Source organism: Marmota marmota, unplaced genomic scaffold (genome assembly GCF_001458135.2).
Source record: "Marmota marmota marmota unplaced genomic scaffold, marMar, whole genome shotgun sequence".
NCBI classification, from domain to species: Eukaryota; Metazoa; Chordata; class Mammalia; order Rodentia; family Sciuridae; genus Marmota; species Marmota marmota.
Genome location: NW_025999977.1, coordinates 29,106,666 through 29,131,397, shown reverse-complemented (window position 1 = coordinate 29,131,397; position 24,732 = coordinate 29,106,666). Strand labels below are relative to the sequence as shown.

The following is a 24,732-nucleotide window of genomic DNA, read 5'->3' as shown; positions in this document are numbered from 1 at the left end:
TTTTTTATTTTGAGACAGGTTCTCCCTAAGTAGCTTAGGGTCTAAATTGCTGGGGCCCTTTAACTTACGATCTTCCTGCCTGTCAGTCTCCTGAGCCTTTGGGATTACAGGCGTGCGCCCCGTGAGGGACTTCAGTGACTTTTTAACATGACCACTCAGTCAGTTCGTCTACATGTGATGCCTTCTTGAAGCAAGCTGAAGAAAATAGCATCTATTACATACTGATTTAATTCTTCTAATGTCTGGTGCTGTATGGATACAATACTGCCTTTTTTGGAATGTGAAAATATTGATGCACTCATCAGTAATATTTGTATTCTAATATTTTCTAGACATATTTATGATTACTACTTTTGCAGAGTCAGATATAAACTCTTCTATGAACCTTTGAGGACCAAGAAAACAGGGAACCATGACAAGTAGAAAGGATGGCATCATGGTTGAGACCATTTAGAATCTCTTCTTATTTCCATTTCTAGTTGCTGAAGGTCAATCACCTGGTTCAGAATCAAATATCCTGAGTTGCACCTGGCTGATCACTATAGAATTTGGGAAGCCAGCCTAAATCATCATGAGTCTGTAATGTAAAGCAGTTTGAGACACATATGCCACTGTTAATCTGTGGAAGTACTGGACTTTAAATCCCTTCTAGGTATTCCATATGCTTTCCCCTTCCTCACTATCACATTTTGTTTTACAACTTGATATCCAGTAATTACGAATCAAATTTTACTCTCTTGTTCCATATTTCATTTCTCTTCACTTTCAAAGGTTCTCACAAAATCATAAAATGTAAAAGATGAAACAAAGAAGTCTTAGCAATTAGTTAATTCCCCCCTTGTCATTTTAGGAGAAAAAAATGAGAATTCTGATTCAATTGATGAATTTTTAATCCCACGCTTTCTTGTATCTGTGTATATCTGGGTGTATGTTTTGAACACATAAGGGTTTGAATTAAGCACAATGGTTGTCTTGCTCACACAGTGATCTTTTTGAGTAAGTCATTATCACTAAAGTTTCCCTGAGACACTTTTTTTCTTTTCTTTCCTTTCCCTTTACCCCTTGAGATGTTTGCAGGTTATTTCTCATGATAAAACAATTATCATCTCTCCCTAACCATAGTGGTTTGTATATAACCAAATTCAGTTATTCATTCCCAAATAAGAATTTGCCTCTTGTTCTGGGTTTTGAAGAAGTGCAATAAGCTTTTCTCTATAACCTGACCAATGAGAAGTACTTATAGGTTCTTTGAGGCAAAGTTGATGATGTCAATAATCTTCCTCTTATGTGCATATAGAAAGATACTTCCTTATGAGAGGTATCTGAACACACATTTTGCTGTAGGCATCTGTTTCCTTCAACTGAGGCATTAAAGGTAGGTAAGAAAAAATAGCTGAACTTAGAGCTTTAGGCAGGTTTCAGAGCTTGACAATTTAATACCCTTGTTTAATGTGAAATTTTAAAAACTATCTCTGCCAACTATTTGGTTGCCAATGCCATACATGTGAGTCTCAGCTATTATGAAATTCATGATCTCATTGTCCAGGTTCTAATGGGTCTGTCCATCAGTTCAGGCTGCTGGGTCTCACTCATTTGTCCTAGTCCCATCTGCTAGGTCATGCAGAATAAATGCTGTCCTATCTCACTTGACATTCTTTCAGGCATTTGAAACTGGACTTTCATAACAACTTCAGTCATACGCTGTTTGTTTATCAGATTGGCTCTGCTCCTCTGAGCCCCCTCTAAGTGATCCACATCCTTACTTTTTTAAAACACCATGCTTGAAGCTGAACATAGCTCCACAAGTCACTTAATTCACCCACAATTGGGAAGGTCTTTTACTTTTCTCATCCTGAACTCATAATGTATATAATGAGCTTCCCATAGCTACAGTACATGTCACTGATCTTACTTATACTTTATTTTTAATTTATTAAGCTAGTTTTAATTTTCCATTTAATCATAAAAATTCATATTAAATCCATATTTCTTTTAAAGAACCACTGAAGAAGACACTAGAAGATGGAAAGAACTCCCATGTTCATGGATAGGCAGAATCAATGTCATTTAAATGACCATATTATTGAAAGTGATCTACAGATTCATGCAATCTCTATCAAGATATCAATGACATTCTTCACAGAACTAGAAAAAAACCCTAAATTTCATATGAAATAATGAAAGACCCAGAGCAACCAAATTAAGTCTAAGCAAAAAAAGCAATGCTAGAGGCTTCATAATTCCAATTTCAAATTCCTAGAGCTGTAGTAACAAAGGCAACACAGTACAGGTATAAAATACATAGATCACATAGATACATAGACACATAGATCATTGTTACAGAATGGAAGACACAGAGACAAACCCACACAGATGCAATCATTTGATCCTTTACAAGGGTGCCAAAAATATGTTGGAGAAAGTCAACTTTTTAACAAAATGGTGCTAGGAAAACTGCATATCCACATGTAGAAGAATGTTAGATTTCCATCTCTCACATTACACAAAAGTCACCTAAAAATGGATCAAAGACCTAGGGATTAGACTAGAAGCTTTGTAAACTGCTAGAAGAAAATGTAGGGTCAACACTCTAATGTGTAGGCATAGGCAAGGACTTCCTCAATAGGACCCTGAATGCTAAGGAAATAATACCAAGAGATAAAAAATGGAATGGTACTAAATTAAAAGCTTCTGTACAACAAAGGAAATGAGAGTGTGAAGAGAGAATGGACATAATGGGAGAAAATATTGATCAGCTACTTTTCCAACTAAGGATCACTTATACCTTTAATCAACAAGAGCTCATTGCTTCCAAGCCAGGATAGGCCATGGCTCCCATTTCACACAATACTTTGACGGATTATTTTGGTACATGAATATACATATTTTTTATCTCTCTTGATTAGGTTCTTTAGGGGAAGTGATTGCTTACTTTCAGTCCATGTAAAACCTAATTATTAACAAAATCCTGTATATCATGATATCATACCAGCTTTTTCTAAGAAACTGCCTTCAAAATGTATCCAAATTATGAAAATTCCCTTGGTATGGTCAGTTGTTTGTCAGTTGTTCTTGGGATAGTGTAAGCCTTGTTGCTTGTCTCTGGTTTTAATGTACTGGCTTCTTGAGATAAATGCCTGAGAGGAAGGATAGTGTTGACAGTGTAATACTGAGAGGTCTTTCTTCACTACCTAGTGGGAATCAGAATTAGTGTGGGGATCTCACAGCTAGAATCTACTATTTCTGGAAATCTGCATGTACAGTAATATGCAGTTTACTCCTACAGATCCCATTGGTCTCCAGTTTTCATCGTATGATTTTTGATGAATGCACTATTAATGTTATTGTGCACGAGGTATGAGTTCAAGATTGCTGCAGATTTGTAACCTGGACTACTGGCCTGTTTTTGAATCCAGAAGATACTATATAGACCCTGTTAATCATACTCATCAACCTTCTATGTCACAGAGAGCCATGGGCCATCCTGTTCCATGAGAGAAGTGCTAGTTCTTTGGAGATATGGATCAGGTGATAGGTGACAATATTAGAAATCAACCCAAGAAGGCAACTCACAGTGTATAACTCTTAACCGTGTCTGAGAAAAATAAACCTCTGACTGAAATTTTCCATGAAGAACTGCATGCTTACCAGTTTGGGCCATTATGGTCCTTGTTAGAGTGGTTGACATAGTACAAGAAATATTTAATGTGACAGTAATATTTCTCAGCAAATGTAGCCTCTGTCAGAATGTAAAACTGATCCTCTAAGGAGTTCTAGCTCCACTCAAATTTGATTATTACTAAAATGAATCTGTTTAAAGCTATAAATTAACTGATTTAGTCTCTCTTAAGAATTTGTCTACGTGAAAGGAGTGCTCCTATATGATTGGAGTTGAACATAATTAGTTTTGTGTGTTTTCTCATGAAACTTGGATTTTTGAAAAGAACTCTGTGTCATGGAAATAATCTTGACATTCAATATTCTCTAGCCCTTTAGGAATTGTAGGACTGAGAGAAATCCAGCATTCTGCAACAGAGAGATATTTCCTGAAGACTTGAGCACCTAAGAAAGGTACTGTGACCCATAGTATCAATACACCCAGCCAATGTAGATGCCTCCTGCTAGTTTAGATGACTTAGTTACTTTGGGTAGTTGGGGGCACATCAGGTTCTAAGACTGATCTGAGGGCTCAGTAACACTTGGTAAATATCAGCAGCTGTGTCTAAATTAGCCTCCTGCAACACAGTAGGCTAAGCCTTAGAGGAAATGTTTGGGCAGACCCTGTAATTTGCAACAAATATATTAACATTATAGCCTAGGAAATGTTAAAATTTATATCAAAGGTAGTTGTGTACAAAAGTATGCTCCACATGCAGAGGAGCATAACAACAGCTCAGATTCTCTTAAGGTGCTGCTGTCATTAAGCTGTGACTTCAGATTCCCTTATTGAGCACTTTCTTTCATGCATTTGAGTAAATACGCACTTCCCACTTAATATTCATCTTCCCAGGAATCTCATGAAGTAGGTACTATTTTCTGCATTTTAGAGATGGAGAATCCAAGGCTCAAGAGTGTCTTACTTATGAGATCTAACCCTCCACCACCTCACTACAATGGAGCCACCCATTATTTCCAAAGACAAAAATAGCTGTAGATTGTACAATAAAAATTCATCCAATAAAATTTAAGCTCCTTCCTCATTGTTTTATGAAAAGCATCATTGGGAAATAACTATCCTTCTTTAATTAGCCTTCTATATATAATGTAATATGTAAAATATTATTTGCTCTTTCAGAGAATGAATGGCTGGCTCCACTTTATCCTTCCTGTGGAGTCTCAGTTTCCTTCCATCTTTAGGCTAATCCTCCATTAATGCTTTACATCAGCCCTGTTGGGAAGTGGGGTCGCCCTCAATTTGGTGGCAAACATCCTCTTCTCTTGGGCAGCAAACAGGAATGGACACCAGCCCTTCACTTGTGATGACTACTTTCCCTGGTGACAGTTCTCCTGAAGTGACTTTGTTCTGAGAGTGGGGTTTGTGAGTTGATTTGCTGGTAAAATGACAACACAAGTTAGATGTCTAAGATTCCAATCATGTCCTTGGTTTGCACAATGCAGAGTGATTACAATTGTTCAGGTCAACCCTCTTATGCTTGCTCCAGCTTCCTGCTCTCTCTTGTGGTTTTCAATGAGATCTCAGTAAACAGGGCTCTCCACTGACAACAAGAGGCTTATGCAATTGACTAGTTCTGGGGAAACGCAAAGATTTTCTTTGTGCCTCGGGTTCCCCTTCTGGGAAACGGACATAGTCATAACTAACTTTCTCTTTCTTGTTGTTGAAAAGATAAACGGGATTTTCAATATAAGTTGTATGTTTATACATTGTAAACAGTTTGGGTGGGGAATGGGGGAAGGCTCATTCATGGAGTTCGGCTGGAGCATCTCCTTCTCCCACTTTAGAGGGCAGGCTGACTAAGGGGAATGTTCACAGTGGTGTCTGCCCATCTGTTGTGGCTTTTTAATTCTCTCATGAATAATAAGCCTGCATCAGGCTGTTGTGATGCATTTCTTCAAAATAAACCATCTTAAAAATATCTCTGTTTATCCTCCTATCAATAAGTTTGCGGCCTGTTTTCTTTATTTGGTGAAGGCCTGGTGCAAATTCTATTAAGTCTGCAGTCCACAAATATTTCAGGCCACTGTTTTGAACCACAAGCACAAGCCAAACCCCTAACCTGGATGTCTTCTGAATTGTCAAGGGGAACTGCATGATAAAAGCATGGCTTTCTGAGCCCCATTCATTTCTTTGGTAACTATTTGTTAACAATTTAGGTGTCAGGCACATGGCAGGCTTTGGACATGTAGACCAATAAGATCCTGAATCTACTAGAACTTCCACTCTGGCAAGAGGAAACAGTAATCAAGTCAAACAAATGAATAAACACGGTAATTTCAGATAATGATACAGGCTTTGAAGAACAATGGAGTCAGGTAATGTAATAAAGAGGAACTGGGAAGTGGAAAAACCCTTTAGGTGGTGCCCAGTGAGCTAAGTCCTTGGTGGGAGAAAAAGCCAGACATGGAGAGTATTCCACACAGAGGAAGCAACTGTGTAGAACAGAAATAAGCCTGTGGCTTACAGGTATCAAACTCTGGATGGAAAGAGGACTGACCTTGGTATCAGAACCCTAGGGTCAGGGTGTGAAGCTTGACTTCTGTTTCCCTGTCTTGTAAATGTGCCTACAGCACAGTCTTGTGTGAACACAGAACAACAATTCACCAGAGGTGAGACCTTTTGTTCGGTCCATGTGGCTAGGGTGCCGCCCAGGTAGGTTTCAGATTTTGCTTTGCCAACTCCTGAGGCCTCACAAGAAACATCCAAGTCATTAGGTAACATAAGGGGGCAGACACAGAATGTGGGAGAGCTGAGGCACCCATTCCACAACTCCACAAGACAATAAGAGCTCTACTCTATGTGTAGCAAGATCCTTGGGTTCTGAAACAGGCTCTTTGCGGTACTGGAGGGGATTCTTTCCCTCTCTGGTCTCAGGTTCTTATTTATTTAAAAAATGGCGGCAGGAGCAAATGGGAGATTAAAATAGTTCATCAATAAGCTCTGTGCTGGGATTCTGAACTAAGATGCTCTAAAAGGACAGAAGACACAACACCCAGGCAGAAGACCAGACAAAGGCAAACAGGGGACCTGCATGGGGTGGGCAGTGTGTGTGTCAACACTGATACAGGCCAGAGGACTTTCTTTGCAGGAGCTGGAATGACAAGGTCTTTATCAAGAGAACAGGCTGTGAACAGCAAGAATTAATGCTGCAAGGTACTCTTATGGGGCTCCTCTCTGCCTAAGAGGTGTGTGTGTGTGTGTGTGTGTGTGTGTGTGTGTGGTTGGAGGGGAGGCTATGTTTATTCGTGTTTCCACTTCTTGGGATTATTCTGAAATGTTTCCCCCACCGAAAAATGGTGTACAAAGGCTCCTGCCTGGGGATAAAACGTTGTCCTGTGTCCAAAGCATTGATCGGAGAGCAACAACTGAAACTGTAATCACATGGAGCAGCTAATGCCAACAAAAGAGCGACTGGATCCACTGATGGTGCATTGTTTGCAGAGAGGAGCTGCTGCCTCTCCAGACAAAAGCCGCATTGGAGACATGACTTCGGGCTTACAGACCAGCCCTTCCATACAGTGTTCTCCTCAAGATTTTGGTAATAAGCAATTTAGGAAGAAAACAGCCCAACAAACCAATATTCTTTTCAGAAATATCAGCTAAAACATATCTAGGGGCAAGAAAATAATTGCTTTTTCTCTCCCCCTCCTGTCCTCCCACTCCTGTGTTGGGGCCTGCCTCTAAATCTAGGAGAAGTTCTCTGATTCAACATTTTATCCTACCAACACTGACATTTTAAAATTGATAGACATCCTAGATTTGTTCTGCCTACTTACAAGTATGGTGCTAGAATATCTCCCAGCCTACAAGTATGGTGCTAGAATATCTCCCATTATAGTTATCTCTCTGGAACTTACATTCTTCTTTCTTACTCATACTCTCTGTTTTTCCTCTTTCTCAGTTAGGATCACAATTATCAGCTAAATAACAGTAAAATTTCACAACAACACTAATAGAAAATGCCATTTTAAATATGTATTTGCATATTCAAATTGAACACACAAATGATTATATTTTATTTAGGTATACACACCTATGCATATCAGCATGTCAGGTGTAGATGCATTTTGAATATAAGATTGCATGTCTCAAAATCTTTTTGAAGCATGGCATATGAATGTGAGAGAGTAGGTATGTATTTGTCAGGTCGATGGAGGTGGCTGAGGAACAAAGCACCAAACAACCCACCAAGGGAAAGAAACACCAATCAGGCGCTGATAGAACCACCTGTCAATGAGCGGGGTGTCCTGGCCAATCCCGGATCTTAGCCAGCTCCCTCCAACCAACCCAGTAGGACAAGAGACTCTAAGAACCCCTTTTCCTGTCCCCAGCCCTCCCTTTCTGCCCTAAGCCCAATAAACATTCCAGTCCAGTGGAGTCCTGGTGCTCTTCTCCTCAGACCCACCCTGTTGGTCTCTACCGGAAGCACAATCTCAATAAAGCCTTGTTCAGCAGCCTTTTTAACTCTGCTTCCTTTTGGTCGCCGCTGCCTGACCTTACAGTATTTATATAGATTTTCCTTTCTAGATCAGACACAGCAGCATAATATATTGAAAACAGTCATTTCAGGTGGCTTAAATGAGCTTTTGCTAAGTGTTTGTAATTATACAATTTATTTAGCACACTCTAAGGCAGATATCCCATCTTAATTTGATATAGCAGTGCCATGCAAGTTTGACATTTTAATGCTGAAAATGAAGGGTCTTTTAGAGGACCCTTTTATATTTCCATGTCCTTCTTTTGATATGTCTGTGTCCCAAAGACAACTTACAAGGCTGTATATTTCAGTCCTCCCAATTAGCAGGTAAGCTCAGAGGACATGTCCAGAGCCACACAACTAGTTGGTGTGGCTCTTTGACGATTTAAACTCAAGTATCCAGAGAATACAAAGATTCTAATATATAAGTTTTGAAAATTAAGTGATTTATACAGACTCTTTCTCACACAAAGAATGTGAATTTTTACCTGAGTGTTGAATGAAGGATTGGGAGCTAAGTTGGATGGCAGCAGTGTTGACCATCTTCTGTTTCTAAGGATTGCTATTCAGCCTTTATATCTATTTGTTTAACCTCACCAGTGATTCTAAACCTGAAGAAACTTCCCTAGACAACTAATCATATCATAGGGAAAGACCAAGAACTTGTAGAAGAATCTGGGCATCGATTCATCCCTGGTTCGGAAGACTTGGCATAACTTCTAGCAGCAGATATATTTCCAAATTCACAAAGACATTTTGGAAGTCCCTCTGGTCTCCTCATGATGGGGTGAAACATGGACTTCCTAGGAAATTCAGCAACTGATTCTGCCTACTTTTCACAGGTGATTGTTCTTTCTTGTCTGTCTGTAACTCTGACTTAGCTTTAACACACATTTCTAAACTTGACTTCACCCATATGTATATGAGCCTTAAAAACTCATTAATTATATCCCCTTTAACCTGCATTAACTCATCTGACATATGCTCATTGGAGACCTGAAGATGAGGTTCACAAAGATGAGGTTTCATTTTCCAGTTCCCCTTCCTAGTTTTGTGAACCTAAACAAGTTGTATAGCCAATCGAGCCTAGGGATTATAATTGTAAAACTCAGGGTATAGCAATGAGAAACAGAAGCAATGTACACAAAACCTTCACCTTGTAGTGGACAGCCAATAATGGGTAACATTATGTAAGCCAAATGTAAGCCATCATTTCAAACATAGTCTTTGACAGACTCCTAAAGGCAGTTGTGCCTGCTTTTTCGCACGAAACCAACTCCTTTTAAATGAACCTCAATCAGTTTATGATTTAGACCAAGGACAATTAAGAATTTTCATAGCCAATAAAAAAGAGGACAAAAAAGTAGTTTCCAGTCCCTTATAACCCTCCTTTTATCTGGCTGTCTTACAGACATGCTGATATTATGTCAAATCTGACCTAGCAGGATTTTGTTTTTAACTGTGTAAATGGAATTTTTTTTTAATCAGGTGACTCAGGGTTGATACATCAAGTAATGAGAATTTCTTCATAGTAATGATCTAAAGCAGGAGATATTAGATCCTTGCTCAGACCAAACTGACAATCCCATGAAACTCATTTGAGGGACGATTATTATTTAGGACTTGAAACAGATTGGTCTTCAGGCTGACAATTATTTAAGTGAATTACTTTCCAGGGACACCAGTGAGTTGGCATTTTTTGATATTAAATAATTCACTTTAATTGAGAGCACTTCCTAGTCCACACAGCCTGCAGGGATGAAGGACTTTGGCACACAGCATCCCCCAAACTTAGCAAGGCTTCCTGTGAGACCATGGTCTACACGGAAGGCTGAAGCTGTAGCATAGCAAGCGTGGTAGACCACCTACCTGCACAGGCCTGGCCTCATGTTGAATGCCCTCCATTGTACTGTGGAAGATTCCACAAAATTTGTGAGTTTTGATTATTGAACAGGAAGAAAATTTTACTCTTTTGAATCATCATCATTTTTCTTGGAGGCTAAACTTTGTTCCCTCATCCCTTTCATTCTAGGAGAATGGATATGGAGTGTATGTGTTACTGCTCTGAACATTTAATTTGGGCAAGGCCAGGTATGTGGGCAGGGTGTGCAGTGGACCATAGGACCCAATGCCATCAGGGATGCTTCAGGGAAAGAGCCCCCGAATTGCCATACTGGATGGTATCTTAGAGTGAACCTAGTCCAGCCTAGCCCATTATATTGATGATAATCTAAAATTCAGAAAAATTAAATACGTGGCCAAAAGTTATGCCAAGAGACAGAACCGTGACTGCAAAGAGGTTTTTATTTTTTCTACTTTTAAGTGCTTTTATCTTTATGTCAGTTTCACAAAATCTATGTCAAAAGGAAAAGATTTTCAGAAAAATCTTTAGTGCTAGGTGTTTAAAATTATTAAGTAAAGGAAAGAGCACTATATTGACTTTCTTTTAAAAAAATGTCAGAAATTATGAGGCAAGAGAAGCTGTGGATATAACTGGGAAAACAAACACTTCCCTTTGTTCTTTAGGGAACTGACTAGCGTCCTCCCCCCAGGAACTGCAAAGGAGACTATAAGGAAATAACAAATATTAAGGAAAAAAATCTTTATATTTCAAGCTACAGTTTAAATATCTAAAACAAAAAGATGCCATTTGAGGTGCATGCACATGTCCCTGTGTCTGTGTGCATGTATTTTGTGTATCTGTGTCTTCAAGAGCCTGTGTATGTATGTATCTCTATATTGTGTTTGTGTGCATTTGTATGTGGCCCTCTGTGTTTTCACATGTGTTTGCACAAATGCATGCATGTCTGTGTGTATACATATGTTCTACACCTTTGTGTGTTTTGGTAATTGTGCTCAGGCCCCAGGCACAACAAGCTAATGCACTCTTCACACTGGACAGAGTTCTGGGTCGATCTGTACCCCAGCACTGCCCCTTACCTGTTTTGCTTCTTGAGCAAGTTACATTGTTTTTCTGAATCTCAGTATTCTTATTTACAAAATGGTACCTAGAGTACTTACCAGGAAACAAAAATAGGTCAACCATTATGTTTGTAGCCACTTGGCTCTTAGTAAGTTGAATTAACTGCATTTAAACAAATTTGGGTGTTATTTTATTGCATAATCTTTGTATATATGTTTGTCTCCCAACCATCAATTTTGGACCATAGGACCCAATGCCCTCAGGGATGCTTCAGGGAAAGAGCCCCCGAATTGCCATACTAGATGGTATCTTAGAGTGAACCTAGTTCAGCCTAGCCCATTATGTTGATGATAAATCTAAAATTCAGAAAAATTAAATTAAAAAATTAAAAAAGCTGGCATTGTCTCAATGAGTATTATGGCAACTCCGTGAGTGACTGAGTGACGCATACTTATCTCCACTTTACATAAGAGGGAACTGAGACCTTGTGGGGAAATAATCTGCTCAGAGTCACCCCAGGAGGGATGGAACAGAGATCCCCATCTTTTTTCCAAGACAGCCTGGCAACCACTCTTTCCTTCACCTTACCTTGACCCAAGGCTGTTGTGAAGAGTAACAACATGGTAGTGTGGAACTGGCATTGGCATCCTGGCTGTCTTTACCCAGCTAATGTTTGCCCTCTGCTCTGACACACCTGTTTTGATTTGTGTTGCAGCTGGCACATGATTTCTTAAAGTCAACCTACCCATTCTGCCCTGGGGGAGATACAAGGAAGAAGAAGAAATTGGGAAAAACTCAAACTGAATGGGCAGTGAGTGCTAGCTTCATTAAAAAGTGCATGTGCTGACACATCCTAAAAGCACCTGGTTTTAGGGCTTGCCTTGCAAGTTTTTGACAGCCATTTGACTGCCACACACCACTGCTCCTGGTATTCAACCGGGAAGCAACAGAAGGGGAATTGCTGGGACATGACTGTTTAATCCCTTCCTAATCTCTGGAGTCTCATAAGTCCTTTAAGTCTTCAAATATTGAACTATAAGTACTTGGATCACAGAAACATTATGGTCATAGGAGGCCCAGGTACTGAGCTATGAAATTCAAGAAAAGCAGGGGAATAAAATTTCCAGGGGTTATCTTGAAAATAGTTTGAATATAGTTAGTGCGGAAGTGAAGCAAAACCCTACTTACAAAATTATTACTTTTGTTTAGCAAGATATACGGACTCAATTTTGCACAGAAAATTACTTAGGAAAAAACCTCTCAGTAGAGCCCTTCAAAGGCAATTTAATATTTTTAATAAGGCAAATCTTTCTGTTTCTCAACTATTTAGCCATGAAATCTTAAAAATCCAATGAAATTCTGTCATCAATAAATGGTGTTTTACAATTTTTTTTGGTCTGTTTAACAGCCTAAGAGTATTAGCATTCTTTAGACACTTAAATTTAATCCTAATGACAAACAGTGAGCTTTTTTTTAAAACTGCCTTTCATGTAATTTAATCTAATTTAGTGCCTATAAACTATGTGTCTGTTTTTCTGTTAGTTTCTGTCTCAAAATTGTAAATAAGGTCAATTTACCCAGCAACCTACAAATTTCCGAATAGTATGTCTTATCTCCAAGAAGTCATTTAGAAACATAAAACACATTATGTTGTATAACAAATAAGAAAGCCTGAGAGGTTCTGTATTTCGTTTATTAACAGTCCTTTAAAAAGATTTGGTTAGGAGCTAGACCCACCATGGAATGATGATACCATGGCACCAGAAGAGGGGACAAAAGCCAATCTGTGTCACTGAGACAGAGGTGGTGAGCAATTTTCCTCACTTTGAAATTTCTCTCTGGGGTTCGAGCTCCCTTCCAAAGCCATGCCACATCTGCAAGACTCAGATGCTTCCCTCTTGGCAGTCAGGTTAACCACAACACCCGCCTTGGGGCGTTTTGAGAAGATTTAATTCCACATACTATATGAAAGTGTTTGCAAACCAAAATCCATCTCTTGCAAGGAATGAAGCATTAACATCTCCATAATTGTGTCTTTGTTCTGACCAGACGCAAATGCCCCAGTTTTGGCCTTGTTGGTGGCATAATCTCATTCACTGTTCAAAACCGCCCTTTCCCACTGCTGTGATTTGCTATGGTTCCTGTGAGTTACAAAAATGTGTGATTGAATCAACAACAACAACAACAACAAAAACATTCCACTGCTAGAAAAGCATATTGGTCCTGAAATTGATGGTATCAGCTTGGCCACGTATCTAAAACCGAAGCCCACACACACACTTCCTGTCTTTGGCCTTAGGCTCTACGTTCTCCATGACAAGCTCACCAACCACTTTAACTTATTTGTCTTATTTGCCATCTGATTCATTAGAATGTAAGCTCCACTTGGCCAGGAATATTCCTGTTTCATTCACTGTTCACCAAGAGCAATGAAGGACACATAGAAAAAAAGAATGAATGAAGACCAGTACTTGGCCATTGTACAAAATGCTCATGTATCTGCAGCCAAAGGAAACCCAGAAGCTATTAGGAATAGTTCACTATAAAGCTTACACTGCCTTTAATGTTTCAATTCTAATATGTCAAAGCCCATAAAACAATTTGGCTATTTTTAATGTTTTCTTCTATTGATCTCATCAGCAGTTTTGCCTATTCTCTCTGTGAAGAGGGAGGATAGCTCATGCTTCAGACGCTAATCTTAGATTTATAGAATGATATAAGCTGTATAGAGGGAGTTTCCCACTCCTTCTAGTACAGCTTCAGTGGAAATTCCAAATCCACTCTCCTAAGCAGTTATTTATCATTTAATGTTCATGCATTCCTGTTGTACGCTCAATTGCAAGAAACCTCAGTGTGCTTACAAACAGCACTACTAATAAATCTGCATATAGTTCATTTTTTATCTTTTTATACCACCCTCTGTTGCCACAGTATTTGGGAGATCTGTCAAATTATATTATGGCAGATTGGAGAGAGGAGGTTGTGCTACAAGTCAAGGCCCAACTGCTCGTGACGCTGTTTCCATTTTTACTGCTTGGGAATCACTATTTAGGAAACTCTAGCTATGTTCATCCACGGCAACAGTGGAAGATGAGTCTGTGGGGATCTTGAAAGAAAGAACCGGTGAAGGAACTGAAAAGCAAGGAAAAAAAAATCCCAGGGTAGTGCTGCTTTCATGATTTTTTCAAGAGGGAGTTGCCTCTCTATTTATATAGTCACCCAGAGAGTGAACACGATTTGACAATACAGGAAGAAGACACTTCTTTTTGTATGTCATTTCCTCCCGTCTCTGACTCTTAGAGTTTGAAAAACATTTCATTTTTTTTTTGGCAGGATTTTCCTAATAAAACTCTGTGCTTTGCTTGTACAGAAAGAAACAGAATGTGTTTTTATTTGCACTTTTGGAGCCAGTGTAAAAAGCTTATTTGTTAAACGTTGTGGAAGAGATTGTAAAATGATGCAGATGGTAGTTGGTAAGAGTGTCTTAATGTCTTTTCCTTCTATGATTTTACTTTTTTTCCCTGACTTTCACTTGCCCACTTTGGGCTGCTTTCTGGGAATTTTCCAGACATAACTCTGTGATTGGCTATCAGTGAATCAGAGATACAAAAGGCTTTACATGTAGATTGTCTATTTCCAGAGAGAATGATTCAGGGTAGATGGAGAAGAGTGGCATGTCCAAACCCATTTGCTTCACCTAGATAGGCTAATTTCATGTACAAAAGTTGCATACATGCAAAAAATACGTTTATTTCTCTTGATCCTACCACCTTTGGTGCTTTGCCATAGACTAAATGGCATAGCAGAAAAGCTCCACTCAGGTTGGCCATTTTAACTTACAATTTGCAGAGAAAGGCACTCACCAGCACTGACAGTGATGGCTTCGATGAACTGTTCTCTCCAGCTGTTTGTCCCCACCACCAGGGCCAGGTTTGTCTTCTTAATAAGTTTGTCCACAGTACTCTAGAAAGGTGGAAAGGAATAATATAATAACTGCTGGGCTTGTTAGGACCTGAGGAAATCTAAGACCTTGTTGGAAACCTCAGAGTTATGTAAAGGGTAGCAGATGTTAGGCTCAGAACAACAGCATTGATATCAAATACTTTTCTTTTCAAACACTTTTATGATTATGCAAACAAGCATGGTCTTTTCTTGGAAACATTCTGAAATGGAAACTTCTTTGCAGCACACACAAGCCTCCGTCACTGACTAATGGCCAATGAAAAATAGCCTCAGTGTTTAGAATAGTAGCTGTTGCAAAGGCCTATCCATTCCCCTTGAATGCTTAGTGAACTGGCTTCTCTGCTGGCTTTATCTGTAGGGGGTTGTCTGCAACTAAATTAATATAGGCTTTGCTCAGCATTATATATATATCTGTAAACAATGGAATTGATTGACAGATTCTGAAACCAAAGACTTAATCTTGTTCTTTTGTTTACCAGTGAAATGCAGCCAGGTAACAGAGTCTCAGGTTGCTTGCCGCATTGTCATTAATAAATAGATTTCTTTTTTCTTTTTTTGGCTATTAGTTTGGTCAGCTTTGTGGCTAGTAGAGAATTCCACTCTCACTCCATTCCTGTTACAAACAAGAAAAGTAAGACAAGCAAAGATCCCTTCTTAAGAGTTAGGGCACATTGCTAATAACCCTGCAAAGAATTTCCCTGTTTTACTAGTGCTGTGCTACATGCCCTTAATTTTTCTTTAGAACTTTCAAATTACTTAGTTTTGTACAATTAGTACTGTCTAGTTTTCTAAATTTAGTTATTGTAACAACAGGTTCAGCCAAGCGTTCACAAGAAAACTAAGCAGATGCACTCAAAGCGCTACCACAAATCATGGCAACTACAGGAAAAGGGGCATTTCCAAGACATTGAGGCTGCTCTTCTCAGAGAATCTACTATATTGACTAGTCTACCAAGCATCCACACTTACTGTCAGAGCATCCTCGAATTTCCACTAATTGCAAGGAGGCAGAAAACATGTATTATTTGTCTTAGGTCAAAATCTGTACATGGTCAATACAGTGTACCTGAATTAATTGTGGTTGGAGAGAGAACATATTATCAGCTAACTGGGAGTGAAGAAAATGTGATCTGAGGGACCTGTATGGGAGGCCAAAGCCAATTTATATATCAAGCATGTTAATCCAAGGAGAGTCATTGGAACTGACTTGAAGCATTGAGAATATAATAAACATGAAAGGGCCCATCTCCAGCTGGTTCACTCTGTATTTGTAATGTTATTCTTGGCTAGATTGGTTGTCCTTAGGGTGGTGACCTTTCAGCTTCTAGCCTTATGTCTAGAACTGCTGGCGCCCCTGATAACAGCTGTAATAGTCACTGCTCTTGGGTACAATAACTTGGAGCATATGACAAGTGTCTGTCTTTTCTCTCTCAACTCAACCACATCTCATCAAGCACTGAGAGCATCTTGGTCGATGCCAATTCCCAGTGCTGGATAGAATGAAACAAGAAATGACCTTGATTTTTCCTACATGTAATGGAAACATGGGGAAGCTCTCTCCAAAGCAGCCCTTTGTGCTAAAACTAAAAGGGAGAAGCCCATCACCTGGGAGATAAACAATTGAACAGATAAACTGCTCTGATGTTGGACACAGACTTCCTCACAAAAATACCTGCCAAAGAATAAATGTTTAAGATAAACCAAACTTAACATTGCTGTCCATTTTTACCTGGGGAGTTCCTAAATGCCAGGGATAAGCTCTTTACTGCACTAGACTTTTGAGAGATGGTGAAAACCTCGCCCTCACCAATGGGTGTCAGTAAAGTCATGCTCTTAGTTGCAAAATAGTAGTAAGAACTCAGTGGGCAAAGCACAGGGGATATTGTGAAATGTCACTCAGACTTGGAGTTCTAATACAGTTCTGGGAATCTCAAACATGTTTTTCGGCTATGATCTGGAGAAACTAAATTCTTGAATAAATAATATAATATCAAAATTGATACCTGAGGGTGCTTCAGAAACATGCCCCCAACGTGCCTTTTAGATGTCAATGGTAATTGTATTGATGAATTTGGAGAAAATGAGAGGAAATAGTATGTTAAAGATATTCTAAGAGGATAAGTACACCAAAGAACCCGACTTATGTAAAGAGGTTGAGGGTACTTTCCAATGCTCAGATTGTTGGAGTGGTGACCAGAGAGGGATTTGGACCCAAGAAAACTTTGCTTCCTGGGCGACTCACCTAACCCAACACTTCCTAAGGGAAGTCACTATGATTGCTCTTTCTGTCATGGGTACATGGAAGGGAATGGTTGGGTACTGTTCCATAAGGGAGAGAACATACAATTCCCCATGAAAAATTTGGCATGGCTGGGGACAAATTTGCTCCAGAAATGCCAACCCACAGAATCTCTGCTGCAGCAAATAGAACCAGATGAAAAGAAGGTGCATGAGGAAGAACAAAGTTGAACACACCTAGACACAAGGTGCTGGGGATTGAACCCAAAACCTTATGCATGGTAGGCCTGTGTTCTACCACTGAACTACACTTCCATACCCTATAGGAAACTTGTGCATGTTCCACTCATGGATTTGCAATGACCAAGTTCCAGATCATATGTGATGGGCTCTGATGATCGGAGTCAAGTCTAGAAAGCATTGGCTCTAGAGTTTATTCTTGTCCCCTTTCTATGAAAATGAGTGAAAGGAAGTCCTAACAGATTATCACTGACCTGAAGAAGAAAGTTTAATTGCTTTATTTTCCCCTTTATTGTGGTACTGAGTCGCATCCCCAGCACTTTTTATTATTATCATTTTTTTTTTATTTTGAGAAAAGGTCTTCCTAAATTGCTGAGGCTGGCCTTGAACTTGTGATCTACCTGCCTCAGCCGCCCAAGTCAATGGAATTACAGGCATATATCACCATACCTGGCTTAACTGCATTTTTTTTTACATTTTAAGAATTCCATTTTAATTGCAAAGACATCTTTCTTTTTACCTGTTTCCTCTCAGGCACCTCAATTTGTGAACCAAAATTAAAAGTAATTAAGAAAATCAGCTAAAGGAAAAGAGGCCTCTAAAAAAATCTAGATAAAATACTAAGGTTTCTAAGCTGGTGGCTAGATTATCTCTTTTGGTAATTTATTTTTCTGATTTTTTGAGCAGAAACAGTCTGCTTTTGAAAAAAATTAGGGATAAAACTGCTCTGCTCAGGGTTTGTAATTCTGGAATTGAAGAGAAGGGATGCAGCTCTTCATATCCCACTGTATATGTGACATGTGGTTCCACTTGTGGTCTTCCGAGATGTTAGTACTGTGGGTGAGAAGGAATGGGAGGTGATGTGGGGTTGAGGAAGTAGTTTGGTGATTGACAGGGAGTTTCACCTCCAAGTTTTAAGCTCACTCCAAAATCCATATATTAATTTCTGAATGACTTCCATCATCCAGAAAATTGGGGACCCAATTTTATCAGCTCAACTATAAAATCTGTGGCTGCAGGCACTATAACTTCAGTATGTTGACTATGCTAAACATATTCCTGGGCTGAAGAGGGTGACTAAATATGAATGAGAGCTTGTCAGTGGGAAGTTATATAGAAATATCACAATCTACCTCTAAAGCAAAAGCCTCTTAATTTTCAGCAATGTCAACACTTTGCTTCTGACAGATTCATTAGAGCCTCTTTCACAAATTAACACACACCTTAACAGTCTCTTGGTATCCACCTTTGTGTCCTCCTTGCTATCCCCTCAGACAAAACCTTTTCTCTGGGGCATCTCTGACCCTGTGAAGTGATGGATGCCACCTGTGGGGCCCTGGCTCTGAGGCTGCTTGGAGTCTACAGGGACTCCTGGTTCCCTACTAACTCCATAATTTCAATTGGCTCTAAAGGTCTTTTAATGAATGATCCAGTCCCTGAAATCACATCTCCCTCTCCCTCTAGATGCATCTTATAGTGGGGCCAACACTGTGAACCACCGTGTTCCCAGGTGAGCAGGCCTCCAGGGTGGGCATACCTTGAACTCATAGGACTCTTCAATGATCACTTCCAGCTTGGTGTGCTCTCCTAAGATGGGCCGTCCCAGCTCGGCAATGCGCCTTTCCTCTTCCTCTTTGCTGGTCAGCGGCTGTTTGTCATCACATTCCTCTGGGGAAAGGAAGGCAGGACAGTGAACAATGTGCTCCTTTTTGTTTGGAAATCCCTGGATCCTGCTACAAGAAAACCAAGGAGGGAGGAAGGAAGCCCTATCAACCTACTAAAAGTCCCTTGGGTAAGATCGTGAAGCTGGAGGGGAGGACTGGACAGATGCTTGGCGACTGGGCAACACATTCACTCCGACAGCAGGTGATTATGTCCCAGTGTCTAAGCTCAGGCAAAAGTGCAGATGAAGAAAAGTAACACAGAGGGGCATGTCACTGAGAAAGACCCTGCCTGCACATTGTCTGTGCTCTGGGAATCACCCAGCTAATTCTCTGTGATGCTGGCTCAGCTGGCTCTTTGTACACATTCCTTCAGCATGTGACCAAAGGGAAACACACACAATTAAAAGTCCTAGAGTAACCCTGGGATGGAGAAATTTGGCTTTCTCTTCTCCACTTTCTAGAGGCAACAGAAAACGCCCCAGGGCCAAAGAAAGGATGGAAAGGAAATTTTGAGCTTAGCCTCTCACTAGCCAAGAGCCTCTGTCACAAATTAAGCAGCACAACATCCATTCCATGCTTCCGTGAGATGTATGGGCTCCAGTGCTTCCTCTCTGGTGCAAATGTGTTAGGAAAACCTTGACCATGTTAATCTTAAAGTAAACAGGGAGGGCGAGGGTGAGGCCTTTAGGGAGTTAAGACTCACCACGTGAGCTTGATTGTTTCCAAAACTACCATGTAGCTTACACTCCAGGATAGGCTAGTGGGTGCTGAGGAAATGTTAATGGAACCAAGAGACCATTAATGAGGGGAAGCTCATAGTTGACTCTCTCTGCATCAAGGTCATAAGGACCAATCCTGGACTGAAAAGGCCACGTACATGTGGAGGACAAACACTAGCCCTTTAATCATCCCTATCCTTTAGGCTCAGGATGCTGGAACAGGATAGGCTACTTCCTCTCATGTCAAGAGGAATGAACGTCATCTCCAGGGAAGTAGCAGTGGTGATATGGAAAGACCTCAGCCCTAATGCTCTCACCTCTAGGACACCCAGAAAAATTGCCTGCAATAGGAGTCTGTGGTCTCAGGAGTTATATATAAAGGAAGGACTTCTTGCCCAGAACTCTTGTATTTGCATTTAGACATCAGCTTCTGAAGGGGTCTCTACCTCCCACTCCCTCTGAAGACTCATGGCTTCCTCTCTGCTCAAGAATCCTGGTGCAGTAGCTCCAATTGTTGCAGAGAATGGTCCCTAGACCAGTTACTTCTTGCAAAGGTAGGAGACAAATGTGCCAAATGAACTGCCAGCATTTTATATTTCAAGTGTCAAAACAAACGGAAGGCAGGAGCAGAATGCAGTGTATCAATGAATTCTTTAGTGTATATAAATGATATTTTTCAAATCCACATTCCTATCCCCAGTGATTACAGGATGTCAAAGAAATCAGATGAAGACTTAAAATGAGTGATTTCTGACTGGGCAGAAGCTGTTGACCATTAGCAGAGGCAAAGAAAAGGAACAAGAAAGAATTAATTTTAACTGTAAGTGGTATTTTTTTTTTTTTTGTATCAGCACAGGGACATTGTGATCCAAGGAAAAGCAAAGGGTTCTGGGGGTGGGGATATCCAAGACTTGTCTTTGTGAAACTAAGTGTGTCTAGTCAAGAGGGGTCGACTGAGCTAAGTGAAGTTCAATGTATCCAGTGCTCAAATCAAACATATTTTGATTCCCATGACTTTCCGATCCTTGGACCATTGGTATTGTTTATAGCAGCAGGTTATATTAGTGCCTTTGTTCAAAACCTTGGCTCAACACAGATGTATGAAAGAATTATGTTGACAAGGACCTATTTCCTTACAAGAAAATTTATGACTTGGATATCTATTTGAATACAAAGTTATTGAGGGAGAATATTTATTGTGGCCTTATTTTCTATAGTTTACTTATAAATGACAAGTTGCTTTTGATAGGACTAAAGATAACTTATGCAGAAAAAAACTGAGAAATTATGAAAGCAAGGTGATGTGGTAGAATGGTTTAGTGTAGCGCTCCACAAAAATGAAACTGATTTGGAACATGAGGTATTAAATAAATAGACATGGGAGTAAATGAAATTGAGTGAGTAAAAAGATACTTTATCAGTAATCCTCAGCCCTTCTGATTATAAATACATGCTTAGTTTGATGCTCTTAGGTCTGTAACTATTCCTAGCATTTGGGTTTCTAATGTTTTAAGATAGAGAATATAGTATCTAGCTAGAATTTAACAGCATTTTTTCCACTGTAAAATTTTACTTTGTATTTATGGAAATGACTGTTCTCCTTATGCTATTGACTTAAAGTTTTCTTTTAAAGCAAATTTAGTAAGTAAAACATGAGGCAATTTCAAACAATTTCATTAAGTCAATAACAGCATAGTTGGTATGCAACCGAAGGGAAAAATTTATTAGAATGACAAAAATTTAGGAAATACTGTCTTAGCATATTTCACACTAACCCAAAGCAAAGTTAAGGCACTGGGTGTCTCTCATTTCTTACATTCTTACAACAAACTGTACTTTTATTCCATTATCAATATACCTAGAAAGGCTTTCCTATGTCTATCTACTTAAATCCTACTCTTCTTTCAAAAGCATTCCTTTTCTTCCATGAAATATCCTCCAATTGACAACTGGGGTTTTAGCCATGACCACATGAACCTTTAATTAATTCTTTAATATTCATTGTGAATACAGAACCTGAATACTCTCATATGCTCTTTTTAATTTTTAATTACCTTTATATACAAATATCCAGCGCATAGGCTTTCTGAGTGAGAACAATGTGTCTCATTTCTCCTTGAATCATTCTTACATCCTCCAGAGTCTATACAATGTATGCAATGTAGTAGGTGCTGAATAAGTATTTGTTGTGAGGCTCTCCGTTAGTAAAATATTTCATTTGCTCTATCCATAAAAATATGGATCACATTTATTCTTTTAACACATGTCATTGCACTCCTACAATATGTCAGCCCTGCTGTAGTCCTCCACATAAACCTCCCATCTTCCAGAAACTTATGGTGTAGTGGGAAGAGAGGCATATAGATGAACAACTTCTGGTACTGTGTGGTAAGGGCTGAGGGACCAGGGTGGGAGGTGTGATTAGCTGCCTGAGGGAGTCAGGGAAGGCTTCAGGTTTCAGGAAAGTGTGATTGAAATTGGCCTTGAAGCTTGCCAGGTGGAAGTAATGGTAAGCATGGCCAAGAGGCAATGGGGTGAGGAGGTGCATTCTGGGCAAGCAGAAGTCAAGGTACAAGTGCACAGCATCATGGAAGGGTCAGGGCTGTTTTCACTTGCTAAGTATCATGAACATTGAAGGTATAGTTATATTTATGCATAATTGATATGTCAGCTGGATAAATTCCATCATTGATCTGCAATGATACTGATTACTACTTATGGTCTAGATTTTTGACACTGGCAAAGAAGAGAGCTGATTCTTTTTTTTTTTTAAGTGTCCTCAGTTTAGATACTTTTTATTGAGTAGGAAAAAGTTCCCTCTGCCCCTTGGATCAACTATAATGTTTGTTTCCTTTCCACTTGGAGCACTGGACCCAAACCAGCTCATTTTAGTGTAGTCAGGGCCAGCTTATTTCCTCACTTACACCAAGTGATAACGTGCTTTGGTCTTAGTTTTGTTTCTTAGAGAAAATTAATTCTCTTTCTCTCTCTCCTGTCTTCCCTATATATACATGTAGACTTTTAAACCTCACCATATTTTATCGAGAAGTTGGGAATAAATTACATTAACATCATAGTTCTTAACCAACCCAAACAACATAAAGATAAAATGCATAATTAGCTACCACTGTTAAAAGTCAGTAAAACAATTCTGTGATAAAATTACCAGTGGGAGAATCTCCCTTATCTTGAGTGGTTGATTTTACAAGCAATAAATAATAAAAGCTAATAGGTCCAAGATCTAGGAAAAACAAAATTATAAAAAGCTGCTTCTAATGCTTCCTGGTTCCAGGTGCATTTTGAAGCAGAATCACTGTGAGGTGAAGGGGTGCAAGTGGGCATCCTTTTTAGAGAACAACACAGCCCACATGGTCTATCTCATAGTAGAGATCTCTACCTGAGGAACTATTATTGATATTCTTTGGTATAGTCATAATTTTTTATCTTAACTATTACGGTTTAGATATTAGGTGTCCCCCAAAAGCCCATGTGTGAGACAATGAAAGAAAGTTTAGAGGTGAAATGATTGGGTTATGAAAGTCTTAACCTAATCAATGCATTAATCCCTGATAAGGCTTAAGTGGGTGGTAACCATAGGCAGGCAGGCTATAGCTAGAGGAAGTTAGTCATTGGGGCATATCTTTGGGGTCTATATTTGTCCTTGGTGAGAGGAGAGCTCTTTCTCTGCTTCCTGGTGTGATGTTCTGACATGCTCTTCTGCCATGATGTCCTTCCTCGCCTCTGCCCCAGAGCAATGAAGTCAGCCATGTGGACTGAGACCTCTGAAACCATGAGAGCCAAATAAACTTTTCCTTTTGATCACAGCAATGGAAATACTGACTAAAAAATTAACAAACGATGTGGAATTGGGAAAAGGGGACAAAGCCAGCAGTAGAACACTTTGTTCAATACTATTTGGGTTCTTCATTCAGAACTGTAGTGACAAGTCTGAAAGCAGTGGTCACTTGACAAGTCTGGCTGGTCTCTTTAATGGGAGCTTCCAAACATTGATAGTTCTATTTCTTTGAGGAAATTTCTGGAACAGTTTTGTAGTCAGGACTGGATTTCATGATTATTGGATGGGATGTGGGCTGTGAGGTTGAGGAAAAGTCCCTAGAAGTGCTTCTACCATCATGGCTAGTGATGGGCAACAGTGATGATTGATAAGCAAAATCCCTGTTCTCATTCAGAGACTTAGCTCCAGGAGATGATATTCAGCTTAAACCTAGAGTAAATCTGGTAAAGTTGCATAATTCCCTCATCACTCTGTCAATGTTCCTTCATTTCTTCTAAGGAGAAACCCCACATATGTACTATCATCTGTTCATGAGGAAATTCAGGATCTGGGAAGAAATATGGCTTGGGATTTTAAAGAAATTTTATGATAGCTGGGATGAAAGACTGGAATCCTGGGTAAGAAGAGATATTGGTGAGAAATATGGAATATTGAAACTGGAGAGGCCACTGGATCACATTCTCTATAGGTCTAGGCTGCCACCTCTATGCTACTGGTCTTCTGTTCTGCCCTGATGTGGTTGGGTTTTGTTGATAAACCATGGCATCCCCAGCTTCCAGAGATGCCACTGCATTACTTAGTAATGCTTTAGAGGGGACAGGGCAAAACCACATGAATCTAAAGACCCAAAGAACACTTGAAGGCTGTGGTTTCCAAGGACTATAATGAAATGAGTACCTGCGAAGGTGATTACAGTAGAGGGAATCGGATGTTCTCTAGCATGAACTTTCCTGAAGACAGGTTGGCCTAGCAAAAGGATAGGCAAAAAGATCAGCAGAATGGATTACAATTGGTTTGCTATCAGAGATTTGTGGAA

At 39.6% G+C, this 24,732-nt stretch overlaps 1 protein-coding gene across 18 annotated transcripts in view; it reads right to left on the bottom strand.

The window, feature by feature from the left end:
- Slc8a1 (solute carrier family 8 member A1) overlaps positions 1-24,732 on the bottom strand; it is a 363,798-nt gene that overhangs the window by 31,033 nt on the left and 308,033 nt on the right. For 14 of the 18 annotated variants that reach the window (XM_048804486.1, XM_048804488.1, XM_048804490.1 and 11 more), the window contains 3 exons: positions 24,594-24,662; positions 19,055-19,185; positions 14,940-15,039 (listed from right to left, as the gene is read on the bottom strand). In XM_048804486.1, the coding sequence (XP_048660443.1) occupies positions 14,940-15,039; positions 19,055-19,185; positions 24,594-24,662 (300 nt within the window). The remainder of the gene's footprint in view (positions 1-14,939; positions 15,040-19,054; positions 19,186-24,593; positions 24,663-24,732) is intronic. The other 4 variants (XM_048804494.1, XM_048804493.1, XM_015479736.2 and 1 more) reach the window with 1 other exon arrangement.